The sequence below is a fragment of the Rattus norvegicus genome, chromosome 4 (genome assembly GCF_021556685.1).
Source record: "Rattus norvegicus strain SHRSP/BbbUtx chromosome 4, alternate assembly SHRSP_T2T, whole genome shotgun sequence".
NCBI classification, from domain to species: domain Eukaryota; kingdom Metazoa; phylum Chordata; class Mammalia; order Rodentia; family Muridae; genus Rattus; species Rattus norvegicus.
The window spans coordinates 80,264,288-80,287,396 of NC_141537.1; the positions used below are offsets into that span (position 1 = coordinate 80,264,288).

Genomic DNA, 23,109 nt, shown 5'->3' on the forward strand with positions numbered 1-23,109 from the left:
TTTTTGTTTTTTCTTTTTCTTTAAAATTCTTTCAGCCAGTCTATTGGTTGTTGGATTTAATGCATTTACAGTCTAGGTCACTCTTTTTTCCTTGTTTTGTACAATTTTTCTTCACCTATCACTTACTTTGTGGTGTGGCGCGGTAATGCCCTGTCAGGCTGAGGTCTGACTGTTACGCCTTGCCTCTGTGTTCCGTATTGCTAGTGGGTTTAGATGCCCACATACTCCGTGTGCTGTCTGCTCCCAGTAGTATTCTTAAAGGGCTGCTCCAGTGCTCGTGTGAGACCATCTTTGTCCTCTTCCCATTTAAAGGCTGAGGTGTCCTGGTTGACAGTTACTCCTTTCAGTGTGTAGAGTGTACCATGCCATCTATCCATCCTGCCCATGGATTCCTGGGGATCTTGTTTGCTTTTCCTTTTCTCCGAGTCTTCATTTGTAGTTTTGGTGAGTTGACTGTGGCTGGTGAGGGCACACGCCACTTACTAGTTTAGTTGGGGGTTTAAGTTTCTTGGTGTAGATGTCCATGGGTCTTTGAAGATTTGAGAAGTTTTCAGCCATCATTTCATGAACTAGCCTTTAAATGCTCGCCTTCCCCATCTGGAATTCTCACAGGACAAATATTTCTTCACAGAATTCTGTCCCAGCTAACTTGGAGTTTTTCCCCACACCAGCCCCTTGTCTTCCTGAGGTAACTGGACACATTATTCTTAAGTTCTGCTGCCCTTGGGCTGCTCCTATGTCAGAGCCTTGTGTAATGGACTTCCTTGACTAGATATATAAGCTCCAGAATTTGAGTTTTTGATTTTTAACTACAATTTCTAACTCTGAATTTCTCATTTATATCCTGAATAGCCTTTTCTTGCTCCTTTGTAATGTTTTGTTTATGTTCTGTTAGATCCCATTATGTTTCCTGGGGATCATTACTATGAACTCTTCCGACTTCCCTCTCAGGGATTATTTTTAAAGAACAGCTATTCTCTTTGGAGCTGGCTTGTTCTGTGTATCCTGTACATCTGTATAACATCTAGTATCTTGAGGCATTTTCTATAGGAATTTTTGTTTGTTTAAATGTCAGTTGGATAGATGCTCAGGTTTTAGTTACACATGAGCTCAAAAGAGTATCCCTATGGGGTACCTTACTTGGTTCCTATCACGAGGGTCTACGGGAACATCAATTATCCTGTCTACAGTAGTTTCTTGAGGTGGAGCTTTACAGCAAGCATAGGCTTCCAAGAGTGTATTCAGCTGCTAAGGACTCTTTGGTATGAGGTGCAGAAAGAGTTGTCCCTAGGTCTGTCCGGGTAAGCATAGATCACACCGAGAGTTGTAGGAGATGCTTGGGTCTGTAGCACCAGTACCCACAATTCCTGAGCCACAGAATAGAACCAGACCCACTCCCCAGGTCTTGCTCAATAAACACTTGTGATAACCATTCGATTTAAGGAATGGGAACATGAATGAGCCCTTCCCTGGTCCTATGGGAATAATTAAAGGAGCTACAGTTTAACCACTTTTGTGGAGGTGTGCGATCCAGAGAGTACCTTCTCTGGGACCCACAAGATAATCACAAACTTAGTACCTACAGCCCTAAGCCAAAGTCTATGGACTGTGGAAGACAGGTGCCTTGGGTTATCTCAGTAGTTCTGGTTTCCATGCTTTGCGGGGCAGGGCACACAGTAGAGTTTCTCTTTGTGTACTAGGTTAATGTGAGTAGTATGTGGGCTTGTTCTTTGATGTCTGTGGTCTGAGGCTGCAAAGCCGAGGTGGAAATACACCTAGGTCATGCAAAGAGTAAGCAGTGGGGAGGCCGAGACTTATGGCATCATTTGCCATGGAGCAGAAGATTGCAGCCATGATCTGAGCTTCAAGCCTGAGTGGGGCTGGGACTGTAGACAGGGAAAGTTCCCTAGTCCCCAGTGTGGCTGGGTACAGATGTCACTCATTGATCACTGGAGTCCTAGAATTGTAGACAGGTGCAAGTGAGGCTGAGGTTTTCGAGTGCAGCTACAACCCCACAGCCTCAAGGTTGTAAGGTGAGGAGGGAGATCTGCTCCCATGCATATATATGGTACTTCTGAGTCTGAAGTGACAGAATTCTGACTGCACTGCCTTCCACCTAATATGGGCACAGGACCCAAGGTTTCTGACAAGGTAGGAGTCCTGCTGATTATGGGAGGCCCAACTCAGCTGTCACTCTCTTTAGAGTCCTGTATATACAAGCTAGTTCTTTAGAACAGACATAAAGCTATGAATGAGTACTCTGGCTTCCACAGTTACAGTTGCAGGCTTACAAGATGAGGAGGTCTGCTGCCATTTTCTGTTCTTTTCCCAGAGCAGTGTCAGGTGTGGTGAAGGGCAGGGTACAGACAGCACGTGCTCCCCTCATTGTTTAGAGTTCTAGTCACTTTTTTTTCTGATTTCCAGAGTTCTGCAAAATAAAGGGTTTTTCCCTCTGCTTTGTGGCAGGCACACACACACCGTTCAGCCATCCTCTGGTTGTGTTGCTTATTAATGTAAACAGCAATGTTAGAATGTCTTGAGTATCTGAAGGAATTCGGATGTAGGGACTGTCATTTGTTAATTGTGTTTCCAGAACCTTTGCCTTCACAATTCCTGACTTGGAATATTTTCTAGATTTTTCTACTGATTTTTCTACCAGTTCACACTAAATGGTTAACTTATCTGACCCTTCACCTAAAACCCATCAGGACGACTCTTCAGAGTTACCTGAGCTTTCAAACAGAAGTGCAGGTAGATTGGGTGTCCTCTTTTAAGTCAGTCACTCGAAGAAGTATATAATACTCCGTGCCTGCAGGAGCCCAGCTCTTTTAAGAGAACAGCAGGCAGTCTGCAGACATTACCTGGATTGCCTGAGGGTACCTAGGAAGATCTTTTAAGGAAACATGATTTATCTTTGTTGAGCAACCTCCAAAGACAGGCTAGTGTATCTGGAGGGAGGCAGCCAGTGAAAAGGCAGGACTCTGTCCATCCATTTTGGAACTCCGAGTCTGGTTCCTGCCTGGTCATGAACAACAGCCAAGGTCAGAAGCAGAGCTGACTGTAGTGTGAGTTCATTAGGCCTGGTTCCCTTAGCACTAGTTTCTTCTTCCTACACTTCCTGAACAGCTTTGATTGCTCCCTAAACACTCAGACCGGAAGTGCTGAGCACTCCCTGCTGCTGGACAGAACGGAGCTGTTTCGCTCATCACTGCATACAATTAGGACAATTATATCACTTCTATAATCAAACTGCACTAGCAGCCAGCACCCTCAGCTGCTCTCAGATAGGCTGGCATGCCTCCAAACAATTGAGTGTCCCCTAGGACACAGCCTATGGTCAGTGCGGATGGCATCTGGCCAGCTGTGTGATCAGTACCTAATGGTCTTAGCCTTTTATACCTCCTCCATACAGAACAACATCCAGGACAACCTGTATGGTTTGGTGTTCCCAGAGGACATACAGAACATAAGTAGGTCCTGTCTAGGTGGTCCATGCAGGGCCAGTGTAGCTCTATGGGCTAGCAGTGGACTCTGGCCTCATTCTAGAACTTAAAATAAAGCGACCCAGGTATGCCCTGTGTGACAGTAGCTGGGCAGTGGGGTAGTTACCGGTTCCTCTGCTAACTGCCCTCTCTGTAACTTGACTCATTACTGGTCACTTTTACTCTCGCAGTGACATTTCCAGAGAGTGTCCAGCTCTACTGATATTCTAGGAGAATGGAAGAAGCTACACCTCCTCCAGACAACGCAGCCCTGTGAGTTCCTGGCAAATGTGACACAAAGCAGCTTCAAATCATTCCCACTACAGTGATCAGCGACAGATTGCCGGGCCCGGCCATGCTTAGCTATGGCTGAAAGTCTCCAAACTGGGGAAAGCACATGGTTTAGAACCTGTAGACCCAGCCACTCTGCTAGCCAGTTTCTTGAGCAAACACTGCTTTGGACCTCATCCTCCCACAGCACCCACATGTTAATGATGACACCTGTTTGCACTGTCTCAAGCTGAGAAACCAGATCTTTTACTAGCTGGATAGCGTCTACCCCTCATCCCCATTCCTTTCCACCCCACTGTCCCATCCAAAGGTTCCTTACCAAATGGCACAGTGAAGGAATAACATGGAGTTTGCAGCAAGTCCCCAGGAAGACTGTGGCATTATCTGGCATTTCTGTAAAAGACATGCATTCTGGTCATTTTCACTGTTAAAAACAAGTTTGTGGAAGCCAGGCACAGCGATGCATGCTTGTAATCTCATCACCTGAGAGGTTAGGCAGAAGGACCAGCCTGAGCGATGCAGTGAGCCCTTGTGTTATAAGGAAAGAGCATTGCAGCCTACCTAGGTGATGCTATTTCAGTAGCTTGCTACCTCCAGTTCGATAAAGTAAATGTGTGCTCAGGCCAGGTGTGGTAGCACCCTCTTAATCCCAGCACTTGGGAGACAGAAACAATCTCTGTGCATTCTAATTCAGTCAGAGCTATATAGACTGTCTAAAAATACAAGGGTGTGGTCACATCTCTGGGAATCCAGTCACCAGAGGATGTTCTTTGACATTGAACATGCTAGTCAGAAGGGCATGGGTTCTGGGAAAGGATGCTTAGCTCAAAAGTCTCTGATGTTAGAGCCCTTCCACATAACCAGGCTGGAATGCTTTGTTTCTGGTTTTCTGGGGCATAGCCTTGCTAACCCAGAATAGCCTTGAATATGCCATATTCTGTTTCTCCCCAGTACTGGGATTTATAGGCATACATGATAACACATAAAATACTCTGGGGTACCTCTAGACCCTGTTCGTTCTGTTCATTTGGGCTCCTACAGAGTATTTAGGGGCACATGTCAGGCCACTGCACAAACATGAAGGGTCCCATCATGCTGCCAGTCCCTTTGGAAAAGAAAGCAGGAGTAATTGCATGAGGCAAGAGGCACTCTGGAAGGTGAAGGGGAGGAAATGTGGGTGTGGTAGTCCTTGGAGCATCAGTGATACGACAAAGCTGGGGCAGCATCATGAGAGGCTGGAGCTATACCAAAGTGTCCTGCCAATTCCCCACCCTGCCAGAGAAATGGAAGTGAGTGCCAGGCAAGCCTCTATTAAATATCTCCCAGTGTGAAGCTGTGTCACTGAGGCTGTGACCCAGAGAGAACAAAAGGACATGGGGGAAGAGGCAGCCCTGTAGGTAATCACACTAGAGAACCCCAACACAGCCGTCCAATGCGGTCATGCACCTGCCTCTAACAAAGTTCAGAGTTTTCTGTGTTCCGAAGGAGGCCTTCACCCTACTACAGGAAGATGAGAGTAGAAAGCACAGTGCTGAGAAGGGCACGTCATGTCAGCCAAGAACGATCACACCCACATTTCCACCCCTTCACCTTCCAGAGTGCCTCTTGCCTCATGCAATACTCCTGTACCCCTCAACCCTAGATCCTTGCTTACCCAGAACTGTGAGCATAGGACAAAGATAGCTCACCCTGATGCTTGTCATGGGCCAGGCATGCTCTGCCCTCCACTGCTGCCTAAAAGACAGTGTAGCTCTCCCCAGCGAGTCTGGAAAAGACTGTTCAATTACAAATGAGGTTCTGTGGTGAGAGCAGCGTTCCAGGAGACCAGACACCAGGGCTGGAAGCAGCTAAATAGGATAAAGCCAAGTAGCACTGTCAAGACCCAAAAGGACCACTTTCTCCTCTATCACTTTCTCTAGATCTTAGGAGACCATACTATCTAGGAAGAGTTGGCCAAGGAAGAGTTCAGATCTCACCAGGATACTACCAAAAAGAGCTTTAAATGAGCTATCTTCTGCTGCAGCTGCTCTAATGAGACCACAGCTTAGAAGAAAAGCACAGGGTTGATGTAGACACTGGCTACACCTAAAGTTTTCTCTACATCCAGCTTCCAAATGGGAATAAATGTTATGTTAGAGCCTCTTGTGGGGCCACCTCTGCTCAGCTGCAGAGCTGTGTCCAGGTTGGGAAGAATGGGACTCTGGGGTAGTCCGTGTCAGCCATGGGCTATTCTTCATAGAAATGTTTGAGTAGTATAGAATATGTGAGAAGGCTTCTCACAAGCTATTAGAGTCTGGCCTGCAGCCTGACAAGTCTTTACTGAAGCATGCTCACTGTTAACGCTGGTCCCAGTCTCTAGGTAGAATTTCACAGAGCCTATGTGCTGTATCCAATTCCATTCAACCATTCAAAGCCTCCGTGATTCAGAGCAAGAGACAAACCATATCTGTCAGAAAAGCAAGCTGAAATATTCTTCATTCATTTTAAATACTTTAGGTTCCCTGGGTCCTTATCTCTGTAGTTAGGAGAAAGCCACTGTATCCGGAACCCAGTGCCTAGTAGCTTGTGTTGGAGGGAAGCTGGATCTCCAGAGATGAGCTGTAGCTCCAGCTGCTTCACATGGGGCACCACCAGGCCTCTGTGACAGGTCCTCTCGATGGTAACCAAAATCCACTCCCCTGGGAAGGCACCAACAGGCCTCTGTGACAGGTCCTCTCGATGGTAACCGAAATCCACTCCCCTGGGAAGCTGTTTCAAGACCCATGCAGAAGCCCAGCCATAACCTACCTCCTGGACATGTGCATCACACAGCACATGAAGGCTGAGAGTACCATGAAGTAGGCCACACGCGTACAAGGAGGAAGGAGAGGATCAGGAAAAACAGCTGCCGAAGGAAAGTGACCGCCACACAGCACCATCTGGACCCTGCTGTGGATCACTGGCTGTGTTTTGAAAGTGACCTCCAGTGAGAGGACCAGAAGGTGGTCCTCCTGGAGTAAGTCTGACACACCCTTAAAGTGGAGGCTCAAGAGTGTAACAGGATTCTTTATTGGCCTTCCACGTCTTACCCTCTGAACTGAAAAGGAGAGAACTGTCCCAACCCTTCCTCAGTCATCACTGTTTCTCTGTCCAGAAGCAGATAGAAGCCAACACCATCTCCCAGCCCGAGCAGGCATTGTCCTGCTCTTTTTTATTTTGGTTTCCATACCTGCTAGTGCACTGACCAAGAAGTAGGCTGTTGCAAAGAGCTTCTGGTTGCTGACCTCATCCTGCGGGCCAGGATGCTCTCCCTGTACCCTGTATCCCACCAGTTTCAGGAAGGCTGTGAGGTCCTGCTGCTGACTGCCTGTCAGCTCCTCCATTGCCAATATAGCCTGTGAGGACCAGAGGCCACCAGCCACATCATCACACTACAGCATAGAAAGGGAAGAAGAAAGACTGTGATGAAGCCAGAACTCACTGAAGTGCAACCCAACTGAGCCCCTGCTCAGCCCGTACCTTACCAACGCTCTCCACGCACTTTACCCTCTCCGGGTAGAGCAAGCACTGAGCCCTTGTCCAAACGTTGATGCTATCTATGTGACTAAATTTCCTCCTGAGGATACAGATGAGCCATGCCCAACTACTGTCCTTCCACATGCAAAGGGGAAGAGTCATGCAAGAAGTGCTGGGCACACAGAACCTGACAGAGTAGGCCAGGATATTGAGTTTTACCAGACACCAGGAACAATTGGCTATGTATCAGACTGTCAAAGGGGTCATAAAAGCAACATCCCTTCCTGGTTCTCACACTCTAAAAGAAGCACGCTTAGTATAGTACGTCCCCAGCCTTCCCTAGGTAGCTCTATCCATCACGACAAGGTTGCTGAGGGGTGGGATGGCACTGCCCATGAGCCAGTTCTGAGCCCTTGAACTAGTTCCATACCCTAGGTACCCTGTGTCCTCTCTGACACCCACCAGCAGGCAGACGCTTTGCCAACATCTGACAGGGCAGCCGCTACTCTCTACATAGGGAACTAACCTGACATTTCCCTCTAGGAAGGAGCTATTTTAGGAAGTGAAAGTCATGGGGTTCTGAAACATTTGTGTTCTTCCTAGGGTTAAGCCCTGCATCCTCCGGAAGTCAAACTAGACCTTTTGCACAACTGCATTTCTGTCTCTGGTTGCTAGGCTCTCCAGCACAATTTCACTTCAAGTGGGAAGATGATATGGATATTTTTCTGAACACCTAAAGCGTGTGAGCAGTATCCCTTCTTTCTAAGAAGGAAAACTAAAAACAAAGTCGCAATGAAAAGGAAATTGTCAAAGTCTCAGCCTTGTTAAGTATAAAAAAAAGAATCTGAGCTGATGAAGGGTGAGCAGCTGGCGTGGCCCTCAAACCTGGCAAAACAAAGCGATAAACACCTCCTCGTCTGTGTTCTGAATGGGACAGGCTGACAGGCTCTGCCACATGCCCCTTCCCTGTGAGCTGAATACACGCCCACCTGCAGTCTCAGAATGAAGTCTCATTTGGAATGAGTCTGTGCAGGTGTAATTAGGATGAGAGTCTCAAGTAAGGGAACTCTATATCCAGCCATGGTGATCCTTAATGAGTTCTGTGTCTAGAGAAGACCCCAGTGTACAAGGAAAAACACGACAGAAAAAAGCCACCAGCCACGGAATGCCAGGAGCCACCAGAAACCGCAAGCAATAAGGATTCTTCCCCAGAGCTTTCAGAGGCGTATATCCCTGCTGCCACTGGCAACTCTGGATGCTGCCCTCCAGGTCTGTAAGAGATTAATTGCTGATATGCTTAAGCACCAAGTCTGCAGTCGTCTTTATAGTTCTAAGTCACACACTCCTTCCCGCCTGATGGCAGCTTCAAGTTTTGGAGTTAAAGAGAAGTGGTGAGACTTCATTCCAAATCATCCCAAAGCCTAATCTGAAGGGTCTAGCCTGTGCAACAAGGTACTAACCCAAATCCACAACCCCCCTACCCACCTACCACTTGCTCCAGGGCCCTAAGGAGTTCTTCATCAAACAGGATTTTCTGCAGGATGCAGAACAGCGCCATCTGCTGCTGGGCAGGCAACACCGCAAAGGAACGGAAGCTCCTCTCTAGGTGCAGGGTTGCTGTGAAGGCAGAGCAGATGCAGTCAGGCCAAGCACACAACCTGCCTCCCAGTCACCAGTTCCTCCCAAAGGACTCCATGTTCAGAACTGGCTATGGGCCTTGGATATCCTCGGCACCCTAAGTGATACTGAACAGCCAGGGAACCTACAGGAAAGGAAAGGAGGACAGGGAAGCCCTCTTAGACATCCCAGACCTCACCCTTCTTTCTACCTGTGCAGTGCTAGGCTTGACCTGGAAGCCGCTTGGGCTCTTCTTTGGCATTCTGTCTATAAAAGTGCATTCTCAAGGCTGAATCACTAAGCAAGAGCCACACTGCTCTGCAAACACATCTTTCCCAGCGCTGTCCAGACATGCACTGCATCTGGCATGCTTGTTTCCAATGCATGTTCAAAGGGCCAGCACTCTGCATTCATGGCAAACATAGCTTCTACTTCCCTCCCTGCTCCTTTCCTTTCTGTTCAAGATGAGCTCAGGTTTACACTTCACTCCTCCTCTCGCATCCTCTGAAGGGGCCCTGGGAGCCTGTCCCCTGTAATCCTCTTCTCTTTTCCTGAAGACAGTCAAAAGTTCCTAGTAAATTAAGCCAGAAGAAGATGGACTGGGATAGTGCTTTCCTGCCAAGGGCTGTGCATTGACACTAAGTGCACAGCCTTGCTGATGGAGGTCTAGGAAACAATTGCTGAACACCCTACAGGCTGGACACAGAACCAAGCCACATCTTCAAAACCTCCTGGGGAATACAGTTCGGTCTTCGTCGGCCCTTGCCTGAAGAGAGAAGCTGTCTTGGTTAGCCTAGAATCTGAGGGCTCAAAGACCAGCCCACCCCTCCTGCTACACCTGCCACCATCCTGAGCTGCCCAGGGAACTCTAGCCAATGAGGATGGCTGACCCAGCTCAGCACAGTGAGAAAAAGAAATGTCGCCTCACATTTTTGCAGCACACTCTTAGCTTCATGGCCCCAAGTTGAGTTAACTCTTATCCCAGGATGGATCTACCATAACCCTGGGTCTCCATCACCCTGTCCTCTAGTACTGAGCCAGGAGCAGCATCCTCTGGTTAGAGAGGAATCCCTGGGAGGAACTGCTTTCCAAGGCACAGCATCCCCGGTTTCTCCTAAGCTCTTCCCCTTTTCTAGCCTAATTGTTCCTACTGCACACTGCTGTCCTGCACCCAGGAAAGCAAACCAACTCTAAAGGAATAAGCTAAAAGGAGCAAGGCAAATTGCCATTAGCAGTTCAGAGATGCAGCCCTCTGCCATGTGGGTGGGAAACCTCAATGGTTTTTCCCAGGCTGACAAAGAGCAGCCTGCTGTGTAGTGAAGCCTGGGACATATCAAAGCTGATAACAGATCCTGAGGGCTCTAACGCTGCACATTACTGGCCATTCTCAGTAGTCAGTTAGGTTCCAAACAAGGAAAGAAAACTGCCAGGCCCCTGACCACTGCAATCCTTTGGCTTCCCACTTTGACTCCTAGGGACTCCATTCTCCAAAACACAGCACCCAAGATGGGGCCCAGCCAAAGATTCAAGGGCATCTTGAAGGTTCAAGGGGATCACCACTTGGGAGAGAGAGTCCACTTCGCCATCTAGCCATAACCACAGGCCATACCTTGTTTTAAAACACGTAGTGGCCCATCCTGTGAAGAGATCCCTTGACCCCCATCTGGCATGTCCAGAAAGGCAAACTCTCTGTAGGCCAGGGGGTCCAAGTAGACAGAATCTACTTTCCTCTCCTGCTCGAAGCCACTATGTTTCCCTTGAAGGAGGCAGAATTCTGTAGTGGGGAGAAAAGCCCAAGCCAGGCACGGGTTAGCACAGCTCATTCACACCTCAGACTCATTTTACCTACACCAGACTGTGGTAGAAGACATCCAAAAAGGCTTTCGCTTCTTTGCATCTGTTTTTTGAGACCAAGTCGGGTGGTTTGAATGGGAAATAACTCCCAAAGACTGAGCATTTGAGCGTTTGGTCCCCAGTTTAGTGGCACTGTTTGGAAGGTGCAGTCCTGCTAGAGGAAGAAAGTCACTCAGGAAGGGCTCTGAGTTACAGCCTGTGAGCCACTGTCACCCTATGTGATCTCCGCTTCCTGCTGGCTTGCCTGCCACTTGCTGATATGCCTCTGCCCCTTCATGATGGACTCCTCTCCCTGGAACCGTAAGTCAAATTAACCTCTTCCTTGAGTTGCCTTTGGTCAATGTTTTGTCACAGCAACAGGAAAATCTAACAGTTTTACTGTGTAGCCCAGGCTAATCTCTAACCCCAGATCCTCCTGCCTCAGCCTCACAAGTGCTGGGATTTCGGACACATGCCACCATGTCTGCTCACTTGAGGGTTTTTACACAAGGTCTGATGAGGCATAGAGTGGCTGACAGACTTGCCCTGCCCTACAGCAAGCTTAGGAGGGCCTGTGGGTTCCATGTGAAGAGTGACAGGACGTACAGATGGGAAGGAAGGGAGAGAAGCAGAACCATTTAGTGGTTATTGGCCCTGCCACAATACGCAAAGGTAGATGCTCCACAGAGGACAGAGGCTGCCCCTAAGGCCAGGACATGCTCCACAGAGGACAGAGGCTGCCCCTAAGGCCAGGACATGGGAAATAAACCAAAGACAGGGATGGGGGCTGAGGGAGACAGCGGAATTCAGAAAGCATAAAAGGCAAAAGAAGTCCCTTGGAGAAACAGCTACCTCAAATGAGCTGTAGGCAGTTAGGCAGAAAAGAGCTTTTTCCTGCCTTCCAGCCACCAAGGATCCTCCCAGAGTTCATAGCCAAATCCTCACATGGGCCCCATTTACAAAGGACCTTTGAGAAATGACACATAGTCACAGAATTGAATTTTAAAATGCATTTACATGCACATAATGGAATATTACTCATTCTTGAAAAAAGAAACCTGTATGTGGATCTAGAGAATATTAAACCCCAGAAACAGAAAGACAACACTGTGTGCTCACATCCATTTGTAGAATCTAGATTAGTAAATCTCACAGAATTGGGGAAAAACAATGATGGTTAGGGCCTACAAGGTAGAGGAAATGGGAACACACTGGCTAAAGGACCCCAAGTTTCAGTTATGAGGAAGTTCTGTCCTATTATATACCCAACTGTGAGAACCATCAATGGAACTAATGCTAATGCTGTTACGGAAACAAGTGTGTGGGTTAAACATAGATGCTAGGGTTAAACCATGGAGATGGGAGCCCTGGGAATGAGAAGGAAACGGATGGCAGCTGAGCATGAGATACAGATTGGCCAGGGAGAGAAAGGACCGGCCTCTGAGAGAAACCAGGAAGCAAGTCTTAGCAGGCTCTGGAGGAATCCTACCAAGCAACCCCATCCCTCCTGAAAGGTGCTGTGGCCCTTTCCCATACCCTATGTCTAACGCCAACAGCCTACACTGAGAAAAAGACAGCTTCTAACGAGCCATCACCTAGTGCCAACCACCCCAGACCAGCTCAGGCAAGGACTTAGACGTGAGGTCACCTAGGATAATGTGGCCATATCTTAGTAGCCATGTCCCTCACCCCCACCCCCACAGCTGGAATGTCCTTTGTTCATAAACATCGTTGAAGCTGAAGTAGGTCAGTAGGTCCTTCCTATGTCAGCAGAAGGGAGGCAACAGGACATCCATCCATATCAGGCTCAGCATCCTCAAGACTCAAGGTCACCACAACATCACTACTAGCATTATGGCTTGTCAGCCTGCCAGCCCCTCCCCCTTTTGTAGGAATTATGGGAAGAAATAACTTGAGAGGAAGATCTGGTCCACTGTGATTTTGGACCTCATAAATCAGCCACTCAATAAATAATCATAAAAACTTATTTAACCCCGCCCCAGCACCCCTGGGACTCCCCACCCAGGGACACCCACTCTCACCCCTGCGGGCGTTGCTTTGCTCTGCTCTTCTGTTGCTTTGTTAAGTGAGCATCTGCTCAATGTTCTGTCCCTTGACTGAATTCACTCCTTCAAGACAAGGCTGACAGGACTGGAGAGCTGGCTCAGCTGACCTGGGTTTGGCTCCCCAGTACCCACGTGGGTTGTCCTCAACCATCCCTAACTCTGACGCTCCCTCTGCAATCCTGAGATGCCAGGCACACAGGTGTGCATATACATGCACACAGGCCAAGCACACACAGAAAATAAAATAATCTAAACCCAATAACAACAGCAAAATAAACTGAGAGAGCCCCGCAGCGGCAGCAATACTGCGTGATAACTGACTTAGAATCAACCCACATGCTCAACAACAGATGACCAGATCAAGAAAACATGGCCCATTTACAGAAAGGAATCTGACTCAGCCACCGAATAAATAAAATCCCATCGTGTAGGACAACATGGATGAACCCAGGAGATACTGTGTGGGGAGCACAGGTCAGACACAGAAAGGAAACACCAAGCTCCCTTGCTCACGCCAACCCTGAAGGGTGCTGCTCTCCCGGAAGGAATGCAGAGCAGCCATTCTGTTCCCTGTGGCTGAGAAATGGGGTGGGGATGGGGCAGGACACACAGTCTCAGCTGGATAGGAGGAAGAAGACTTGGCTGTGTTTACCAGGGTCTTATGGACTTTAGCCTGTGAGGTTATTGAATGCTCAACAAACACGGGACAGTAAAGTGACTCAGTGAGTAAGGGACTGCCACCAAGACTAATGATGCGCGTGAATTGGGTACCCAGGACCCACAAAGTGGAAAGTGAAACCTGACTCCCACAAGGTGTTCTCTGACCTCCACAAGCAGGCCATGGCATGCACGTGTGTGCACGCACGTACACACATACACACACACACACTCACATACACATACACTCACATACACACACTTACATAACACACACACACTTACATAACACACACACTCACATACACACACACTCACAAAACACACACACTCACATAACACACACTCACATAACACACACTCACATACACACACACTCACATACACACACACACTCACATACACACACACTCACATACACACACTTACATAACACACACACACTCACATAACACACACACTCACATACACACACACTCACATACACACACTCACATAACACACACATACACACACACTCACATAACATACACACTCACAAAACACACACACTCACATACACACACACTCACATACACACACACACTCACATAAGACACACACTCACACACACACTCACATAACATACAAACACACTCACATAACATACAAACACACTCACATAACACACACACTCACATACACACACACTCACAAAACACACACACTCACATACACACACACTCACATACACACACACACACTCACATAACACACAAACACAAATAAACAAGGGTAACCATTTATAAAGCTCTCAACTAAAACTAATATAACCGCAATGTAGGCGCCATCCCCCTCCCCCTCCCCCAAATGCCAATTATGTGACGTGCTGGCTGGGTAAATTAGTTTGATGGTGGTTAATCACAGTTAGTAGTCTATCATAGTATTGTGCTCTAGGATATTTATGGTGTTCACCAACGGAGCCTCAAGAAAGCAGGTGAAAATAACAGAGTGACCTTCAGTCGAGGCCTGAGAGGCCCCTGAAGCATCTGCCCCGGCTGGACTGAGCTATACATATGATATGAACACTGCCTATCATACGCAGACACTAGAAACAATCTGATCCCCTTCAGGTGTGCTTGGAAGCAAATAGAAGAGGAAGAGGGTAAAGAGGAGGAAGGAGGGAGGGAGGAAAAGAAGGAGGCAGAGAAGAAAGTAACAGAGGGTGTCTGGGTGTGGTAGCCTAAACCTGAGACTCCAGTATTTGGAGGTATCCTCATCAATATAGCCAGTCCAATGCCATCCTGGGTCACATAAGACTCTGACTCTGACTCTCTCTCTCTCTCTCTCTCTCTCTCTCTCTCTCTCTCTCTCTCCAATTCCCCCTCCCCCTCCCTTCTCTCTCACTCTTTCTCTCTGTCTTCCTCCCTCTCTCTCTAATGCAAACGCTGCAAACCAGCTGAACCAGGATATAGTCACCACCCCTGTGCTCTTAGCAGCCCAGGTTTCCCTTACCTGGCATTCTTGATCAGTTTCTTAAAACTGGCATCTTCTCTTACTGTCTCCTTAAGCAAATCATGTCCACTCCCCAAAATTCAGGCTTCTCTTTGGCCAATGGACAAACTAGTGCAGGAGGCTCAGGGTTTTGTTCCATGCTTGTTCAGACCCTTGGATGTGCCTTAGTTCCCACCTTTGCAACCGAGCACTGAGGTATGTTGCATGGGCTTCCTGAGAGCCAATACAGTTTTACAGGAGGCCAGCTCACCTTACCCCTCCATCAAGATAGATGGGAGGACGCTGGAGAGATGGCTCAGCGGTTAAGAGCACCGACTGCTCTTCCAGAGGTCCTGAGTTCAATTCCCAGCAACCACATGGTGGCTCACAACCATCTGTAATGAGATCTGATGCCCTCTTCTGGTGTGTCTGAAGACAGCTACAGTGTACTCACATACATAAAATAATGAATAAATCTTTTTTTTTTAAAAAGAAAGATAAATGAGAGAGTGACAAACAGACACACGTGTAGCCTATTCTCTAGGGCAAAGGTCACACTTACCAAGAGCACACAGTTACAAGGACCAAGCTGCTCATCTGCCAGTCTCAGCAACTGTCACCCAGGCCTTCCTCCTTTTCCCCACTCACACCACATACATTCCCTGATGCCATTTTGGAAGCAAACCACAAGCAGATTATTCATCTGTGACACTTCAGAAGAAACTTCTAACAGACAGATGTCTTTTTTTTTTAGTGGACAAAGCCATTATCCTACCTAGAAATGTTAACAACAGTTTGTGATGCTACCTTTACCCATTCTTGCTCCCACAAAGCAATCAGGTAGCATTCTCATTGGGAACAGGAAGGGAGGGGCCTTGAGCATTTAGAGCAGTGCTTCTCAGCCTTCCTAGTGCTGACCTTTTAATACAGTTCCTCCTGCTGTGGTGACCCCCAACTGTAAAACTATTTTCATTGCTACTTCATAACTGTAATTTTGCTACTGTTATGAATCATTTTGTATATATCAGTGCTTTCTGATGGTCCTAGGCAACCCCTGTGAAAGGGTCATTCAACCCTTAAAGGGGTCTTACCCCACAGGTTGAGAACCATTGATCTAGAGTAAACAGAAAGTAAGAAAGAACGACCCTTATTTTCTTCTACCAATAGCAATGGCACTTATGATCCCCAGAGCAAGGTCCAGTTGCAATATGGGTTTCATGTTGGGAGGGGTGGTGGGCTCACCACGAGGAGGATAATGTTAACAGCTCAGGGTGGTCGATGACTAATCTCAGCTAACTTAACCCCACCAGGACACACCAGGGACTCTCACTCACTTCTGAGCAGGAGTCCTGTGGTGCCTTACATGAAAAATGCTCTCTGTAGTCTTCAACATTTGTTCCTCAGATGGTGGTGTTGTGTGGGGAGGTTTAGAGGGTGTAGCCTTGCCATGGGATGTCACTGGAAGTGGGCTGCGAGAGTTACTCCACTATCAGTTCCCTCTGCTTCATGCTTCCAGTCAAGGATGTGAGATCTCAGTACCCTGTTCCTGCCATCTTGTCTGCTGCTTCCCCAACAGGATGGCCTTCCAGCCCTCTAGATCTGTAAGCCCAAACAAATCCTTTCTTCTATTAGTTGTCTAGTCGTGGTACTTTATCACGGCAAGAAAAAGTCACTCCATGGGGCCTTAAGCTGGGGAAGACTCGACAGCTTCACAGGAGGTCTGGATGGCACAGAGCCCATGTTCCTCCCGTGGCTCAGTGACACCTGAGGAGCAGGATGTGCATGAAGCCCCTGGCTCCCCTCACCCAACTCCCCAGTGCCTCCTACTGCCCAAAGTCAGATCCTAGACACTCTGACACTCCTATGCTACCCTGTCCTCTCTCTTCCTACCAGGGCATACTTCATGAGGACTCACCAAACTGGCCGTCCTTTTTCACATACAGCTCCATGATGCCATAGGCAATGGTGGTGGCAGCAGGGATCTCCAGCATAACATTGGTGTCCGTGGTGATCGTCCCGTCCTCCATTGCTGATACCTGTGGGCAAGAGCATGTTCCTGCTTGTATACTCAGGCACTCCTGGCTTCTTCCTGCCACTTCTATGTCTAGCCCCCTAAGAATGCTGGGAAATGTCCACAGAGCTAAGGAAGGAGGAGCTGGCACTGGGATCTGGTGGCATGGTTAAGGTGCCAGAGCATGAAGTAGGAAGCTGTACCCCAGAACTATGCTTTGGCAACAACCATATTACACCACTGTGGTCCCACAGCACTGTGATTAACGGAACCAAAATATTCCTATCTCCTAGTGCCATCATGTGTACTCTGCCGTCACTGCAGAAGGCATCACTCATGTCTGTGGTGATGCTGCAAACAGGCCCCCTGTACCTACAGTCACTGTCAGCATGGAACACCCGGTTGTTATAAGTGACTGTGCCAGGGCTCATGTACACTAGACTGCATCTATAATATTACACTTTACAGTATTCTAGAGTACAGTTTTTAAAGGAAGGAGGGAGGGAGGGAGGGAGGGAGGGAGGGAGGGAGGGAGGGAGGGAGTGTGCTGAGTTAGGCTGGCAGTAGCCTCATGCATCTCAGGTTCTCGGCATCCCTCGGGTACACCATGACTCTCTGCAGACATCCAGGCCTGTGTGACTGACTCTCCACTGTGACGTCACCACTAACAAAATCACCAAGTGCTGTGGAACTCGGAGCACAGCTAAGTGATATATGACTGCAGATAAGATAAAACTTCTCCCCGTTCAAGTAACAACTCTGAAATCTCAGGGAAAAACACAACAGGATTAAAGGTTGTCTGGGAAGTCCTCATTGAGACGTTCACACACCCGTGGATGTGCTCTGTGCACAGACAAGACCGTGGGGAAGGCTCTGGGAAAGAGACGGAAGGAAGATGGATGGTCAGGGCTGGGGTGTCAAGCAGGAAAGAGCCCTTCCTGTAGTACCTCAGGGATGGGAAGCCGGAGATCTATTTGTTGGCCAAACACTGGAGACAGACAACACAGCTTAGCCATCTGCCCCTATCCAAGTATTCGAATCAAGAAACAGTAGCAGCTGGGCTCCAACTCACAGGACCAGACCTTCAGCAGGTGGTGACCATGGGCAGAAGTGTCAGCAGGGCAAGCTGAAGCCACCTCCATCAGGCCCCCTCTCCCCTCTGCTGTCGAGCCTACTCACCAGCCTACCTGGCATGACTGTAGACTTACGCCATGCCTCACGCAGGCCACTTCCAAATACAGCCCTCCTGAGTCTTCTAGAAAAAGCCAGTGCCAAATACCAAGAGGGAAACTACCAAGAAGATTATAAGCCTTGTGGCCAGCTGAGGGGAAGCAGTTTAAGCAGATGGCTGCCTATTTCTCTCATTTTAGAACATCCCTGGATCAGCTTGGAATCTGGACAAGACGGTAAATCATAAACAGACAGACAAATTTTCTTGTTCCTGGCCTGACTGGTGCCTGACTAAACAATGTCCTTAAAGGCAGCGCTCTACATCCACAAAGGGCAGTGCTGGGCCCAGGCCCTGCTAGCCACGAGAGTTCTATCACCACAGACGAAGAAATAGACACAACCGACATGATCTGATGAGATCCAGACAGAAGAGCTCTTTACATGCATTGTAATAAACCTGAAGAAAGCCTGGAGCCACCAGCTCCAAGAGGAAGCAGCCTCGACTTTCCAGGAAGGAGGGTTGCTCACAACAGCACGCTTCACAGTGACTGAGGCCAGATGGCTCAGAGCTTAGTCACATGACCCAGGGATGACTTGTTTACTAGAGCCAGCATGAGTCCATCCCATTCCTAACTCTCTACAGGAAGAGTTCTGACTGAGGAAGACACTAGAAAAGGGGCCCGTGAGAAACGTCCTCCATGCTGAGGTGTGGCACCTGCACAATCTTGGTCTGGATCCCCACCATGCCTCCGCACGTCTCCTCTGACTGCACGTGCTCAGAAATCACACACTTCTGTGTTGTCACGATCTTCTGTGTCAGCACGCACAGGACCTCGTTCCTGCTCTCTAGCACCTGCTGGAGCACCAGGCTGTCCAGATTAACTGTTCTGAAAAAGAAAAGTCATCATGAATAACCCTCTGCCTCCAGGGAGACTAGGGCAGGGACCAGAATATTATCTTGCAGCCAAAAGAGGGAACAGTGGGTTTCATTAATTTCCTAGTGATGAGAGCAGAGGCAGGTTACCTAGAATGGCTTCTGCCAAGCACTCCTGAGGCCACACAGACCAGCCGAAGGACAGGCTGGACACTGGAAGGAGGGCCAAGGAATTATACTCTTAATCACAAAGTTCCCAACATTCACACTGGTTTCAGTGAAGAACAATGGAAAGACATGCTACAGGACAGCTGCTCCCCACCCCAGTCTTCTGGGTGGGACTGGGTTGAGTAGAAGGGTGACAGACATCATGGTGGACATCTGCCCTCTTCTGAAACGCAGGGTCATTCTGATGAGAGGCACAGTGGCTTCTCACAGGCGAGAGGCACAGGTTAAAGTGCAGGCTGTGGCAGGAGATCAGACTGGAACCTTGATGAGACTACAGGAAGAATGTATAACTTCTCAGTGGGGTTTCTATCACAGAGACAGAAGCCATTTGACATAGGCTGCCCCAGACCATCCAGCTAAGACCACAGGTTCCCCATCCTGAGCCATGTAAAATTTCAAGGTCAGGCCTCAGTTCCAGCTAAACATTGATGTCCAAGCCAATGATGAGATATGTTCCTGGGAGATCCCAGTTAACATAGCATAACCCTCCCATAGCTATGGAAGGGCAGGAAAAGCTGCAGTCAGCTTGGGAAGGAAAGGCTCATCCTCTGCTTCTCAGACACCCGAGGTTAGCCACCTGCAGCCTCAGCACCCCTCTCCGGCCACAAAGGGGCAGGTGGTCCATCCTAGGTACACTTTGGGTTCCTCGGGTCTTGGAAGCAACCTTGAAGTGGACAAACTAACTGGCCAGGGTACTAACCAACCCAAGATACACATATAAATAGAGATAAATAGTGGCTTATCCATAACATGGGTCTGGTCACCATGGGAGAAGTCAGCTCTGACACATGCTACAACATGAAAAAAACTTTAACCCTCATACTAAGCAAAATCAGCCACCAAAAGGGACAGACGCTGTAAGATTCCATATTTAGGGATGATCTAGAGTAGACAGATTTCCAATGATAGCGAAGACTAGAGTTCTGAGGCTGGAAGGCTGGAGGAATCAGGAAAAACTAATTGCTCAATGGCTACGGAGTTCTCCTTGGAGGAGGTGGAAAATTCCAGAGGCAAATAGTGCTGATGGCTACACAACAAAGAGAATGTATTACATGCCCCATTGCCACTGCTGGGGTCTGGAGAATGCATCTAGACCCTAAACTCCATGAACATGGCTTCCAGTGCCACAAGCACAAGCACCAACTGTAGCCGCCCCATTGGGCCTTACGAAGGACCCCTCTGTGTTCCCAAACCTCAAACCACAGTTTCCAGTATAGCAGACTCACCAATGTATACAATATATACAGCAGCACCAGGGCCCACCCTGTAGAGGTGAAGATGTTCCCACACTACCATGTGACTGCTAGTGCCCCTGACTGAAGCATTTCCCATGTCTATCCTAAGAATCCTATGTCACCTACAGGGGTCATGGCTACAGGTATTACCACCATTGGTGTCAACCACCTGCACTTACTCTAGGAGATCTGGAGAAAATCCAATCTCATACCTCCAAGATGGCAGCAGCCATCAGAGTCCCAAGTGCCATCAGGGCTTGGCTCTGTGGAGCCTGAAGACCTTGTGTCCTTATGTTCTTATGAGACCTCATGTCCTCCACAGAGACACAACGGGATCCTTATAGTCTCTACTACTAGAGCCCCCATAGGCATGCTGACATCAGTCAAAACCAGCAACATCACAAAGGCACTCCAGCCAATGCAGAAACATCAATCCAATGGAACTTGTCACCTTAAAAAGAAATAAAGCTGCCCCTACAAAAGCTACTTCAACAACCCTTATGCAAAGACAATCATTCTAGAGCACACCTCAAGACAGTAAAAGTAATAGGCGGAAAGCCCACAGCCATGCCACACTAGCTAGGGAGAAGCTCCCTGCATTTTCTCTGAGATCAGGGCAAGGCAGGGATGTCCATGCCACGCTCCTATCTAACTCAGCATTGAAGTCTTAGCAGGAGCGGCTGAGTGAGAGGAAGAGAAGACAGGTTAAATTAGGCACTTGTGCAGATGGTGTGATTTTTATGTGGAGATAAACCGAACTGCCAAGCAGCTGCCAGATGAAGCCCATCACTGTGTATGCTGAACTAAAATATCAATTTCAAAAAAAAAGAAAAACTGTTAGAACTTACAAACAAATTCCAGTAAAGTGACAAGACAGAAAACCCAATACACAAAAGCTAGCACCATTTTTATACCACAGTAATGAACATTCTGTCACAGAAATTAAGAAAGCTGTCCCATCCAGCCAAGGGTGATGGTTTGCACCTGTAATCCCAAATCATGGGAAGCCAGGACAGAAAAAAGTGCCACAAATTCAAGGGCAGCCTGAGTTACACAGTGAGTTCTAAGCCAGCATGTGTGAAACCCTTCTTTATAGAAATTTTGGAAAAAACCTAATGTTTGTATAAGTTGAAGAATAATCAAAGCAATCTTGAAGAAAATACCTCCATCCAAAACACACTGCAAAGCTGGGTGTGTTCAGCTACAAACCCATCACTTGGGAAGCTGAGGCAGGAGGACTGTGAGTTCAAGGCCCACTTGAGCTACATAATACATTTCATCTAGCCTAGCCTATGAGACCCAGGATGGACAGATGCAGGAACTAGCTGGCTAACTCACTAACTGTAAAGCTATCGCGATTCTAACAGCATGGTGTTTGCTGAAAGCCCAACACAAAGGCCCATGGAATAGATCAGAGAGCACAGAAATTAATCTATGATCAAACAGCCACCTGATTTTCAACTAAGGTGCCAAACATGTAAAATAGAGAGAAGACAGTGTCGTTGATAAGCTGGTGGCCAGGTTAGTTTTATATATGCCAAAGAAATTCGATCCCCTTCTCTCCCTACAAAGGCAACTGAAAATGGAATAAGTCCTGATAATAAGCCTGAAATTATGACAGCAAGAAGACAGAGAAGCCCTCAAGATATTGAGCAGTAAAGGCAATTGCTAGTTTTAGACAAGACACCAAAAGCCCAGACAAAAGGAAAAGGAGACATGCAGGTCTCTATCAGACTAAGAAGCATTTAAAAGGTAAAAAACCAAGATATTCTTTGACAAAACCAAATTTAAACAATATCTTTCCACAAATCCAGCCCTACAAAAGATAATAGATAGAAAACTCCAAAACAAGGAGGGTAACTAATCCCCCAAAAAAGCAAGAAAGTAATCTTCTTTCAACACACAAACTTAATTCCACTTCTAACAACAAAAATCACAGGAAGCAACAAACACTGGTCCTTAATATCTCTTAACATCAGTGGACTCAATTCCCCAATTAAAAGACATAGACTAATAGACGGGATACATAAACAAGACCCAGCATTTTGCTGTATACAGGAAACACACCTCAATGAGGATGACAGACACTACCTCAGAGTAAAAGGCTGGAAAAAATATTTTAAGCAAAAGGTCCGAAGAAACAACAAGCTGGAGTAGCCATCTTAATATCAAATACAATCGATTTTCAACAAAAAATTATCAAAAAAAGAAACCTCAGTAAAATTCAAAGTGCACATTGAACTTCACATAGTAATAGTGGGAGAATTTTAACACCCCATTCTTATCAAGGAAAGATCATGGAAAGAAAAACTAAACAGAGACAGACACAGTGAAACTAACAGAAGTTATGAACTAAATGGATTTAACAGATATCTTTAGAACATTTCATCCTAAACAAAAGAATATACCTTCTTCTCAGCACCTCATGCTACCTTCTCCAAAACTGACCATATAGTTGGTTACAATAAAAGCCTCAACAGATACAAGAAGATTGAAATAATCTAATGCATCCTGTCAGATCACAACAGTCTTCAATAGTAACAAAAACAACAGAAAGCCCACATTCACATGGAAGATGAACAACTCTCTACTCAATGATAATTGGGTCAGAGAAGAAATAAAGAAAGAAATTAAAGACATTTTAGATATTAATGAAAATGAAGGTACAGCACTCCCA

General features: G+C 47.4%; 1 protein-coding gene across 11 annotated transcripts in view; it reads right to left on the reverse strand.

The window, feature by feature from the left end:
• The window catches only part of Gsdme (gasdermin E), a 59,662-nt gene that overhangs the window by 7,163 nt on the left and 29,390 nt on the right, over positions 1 to 23,109 (reverse strand). For 2 of the 11 annotated variants that reach the window (NM_001446350.1, NM_001446349.1), the window contains 6 exon segments: positions 4,093 to 4,166; positions 6,982 to 7,183; positions 8,758 to 8,885; positions 10,495 to 10,659; positions 16,830 to 16,950; positions 18,811 to 18,982. In NM_001446350.1, the coding sequence (NP_001433279.1) occupies positions 4,093 to 4,166; positions 6,982 to 7,183; positions 8,758 to 8,885; positions 10,495 to 10,659; positions 16,830 to 16,950; positions 18,811 to 18,982 (862 nt within the window). 11 annotated transcript variants of the gene reach the window in all.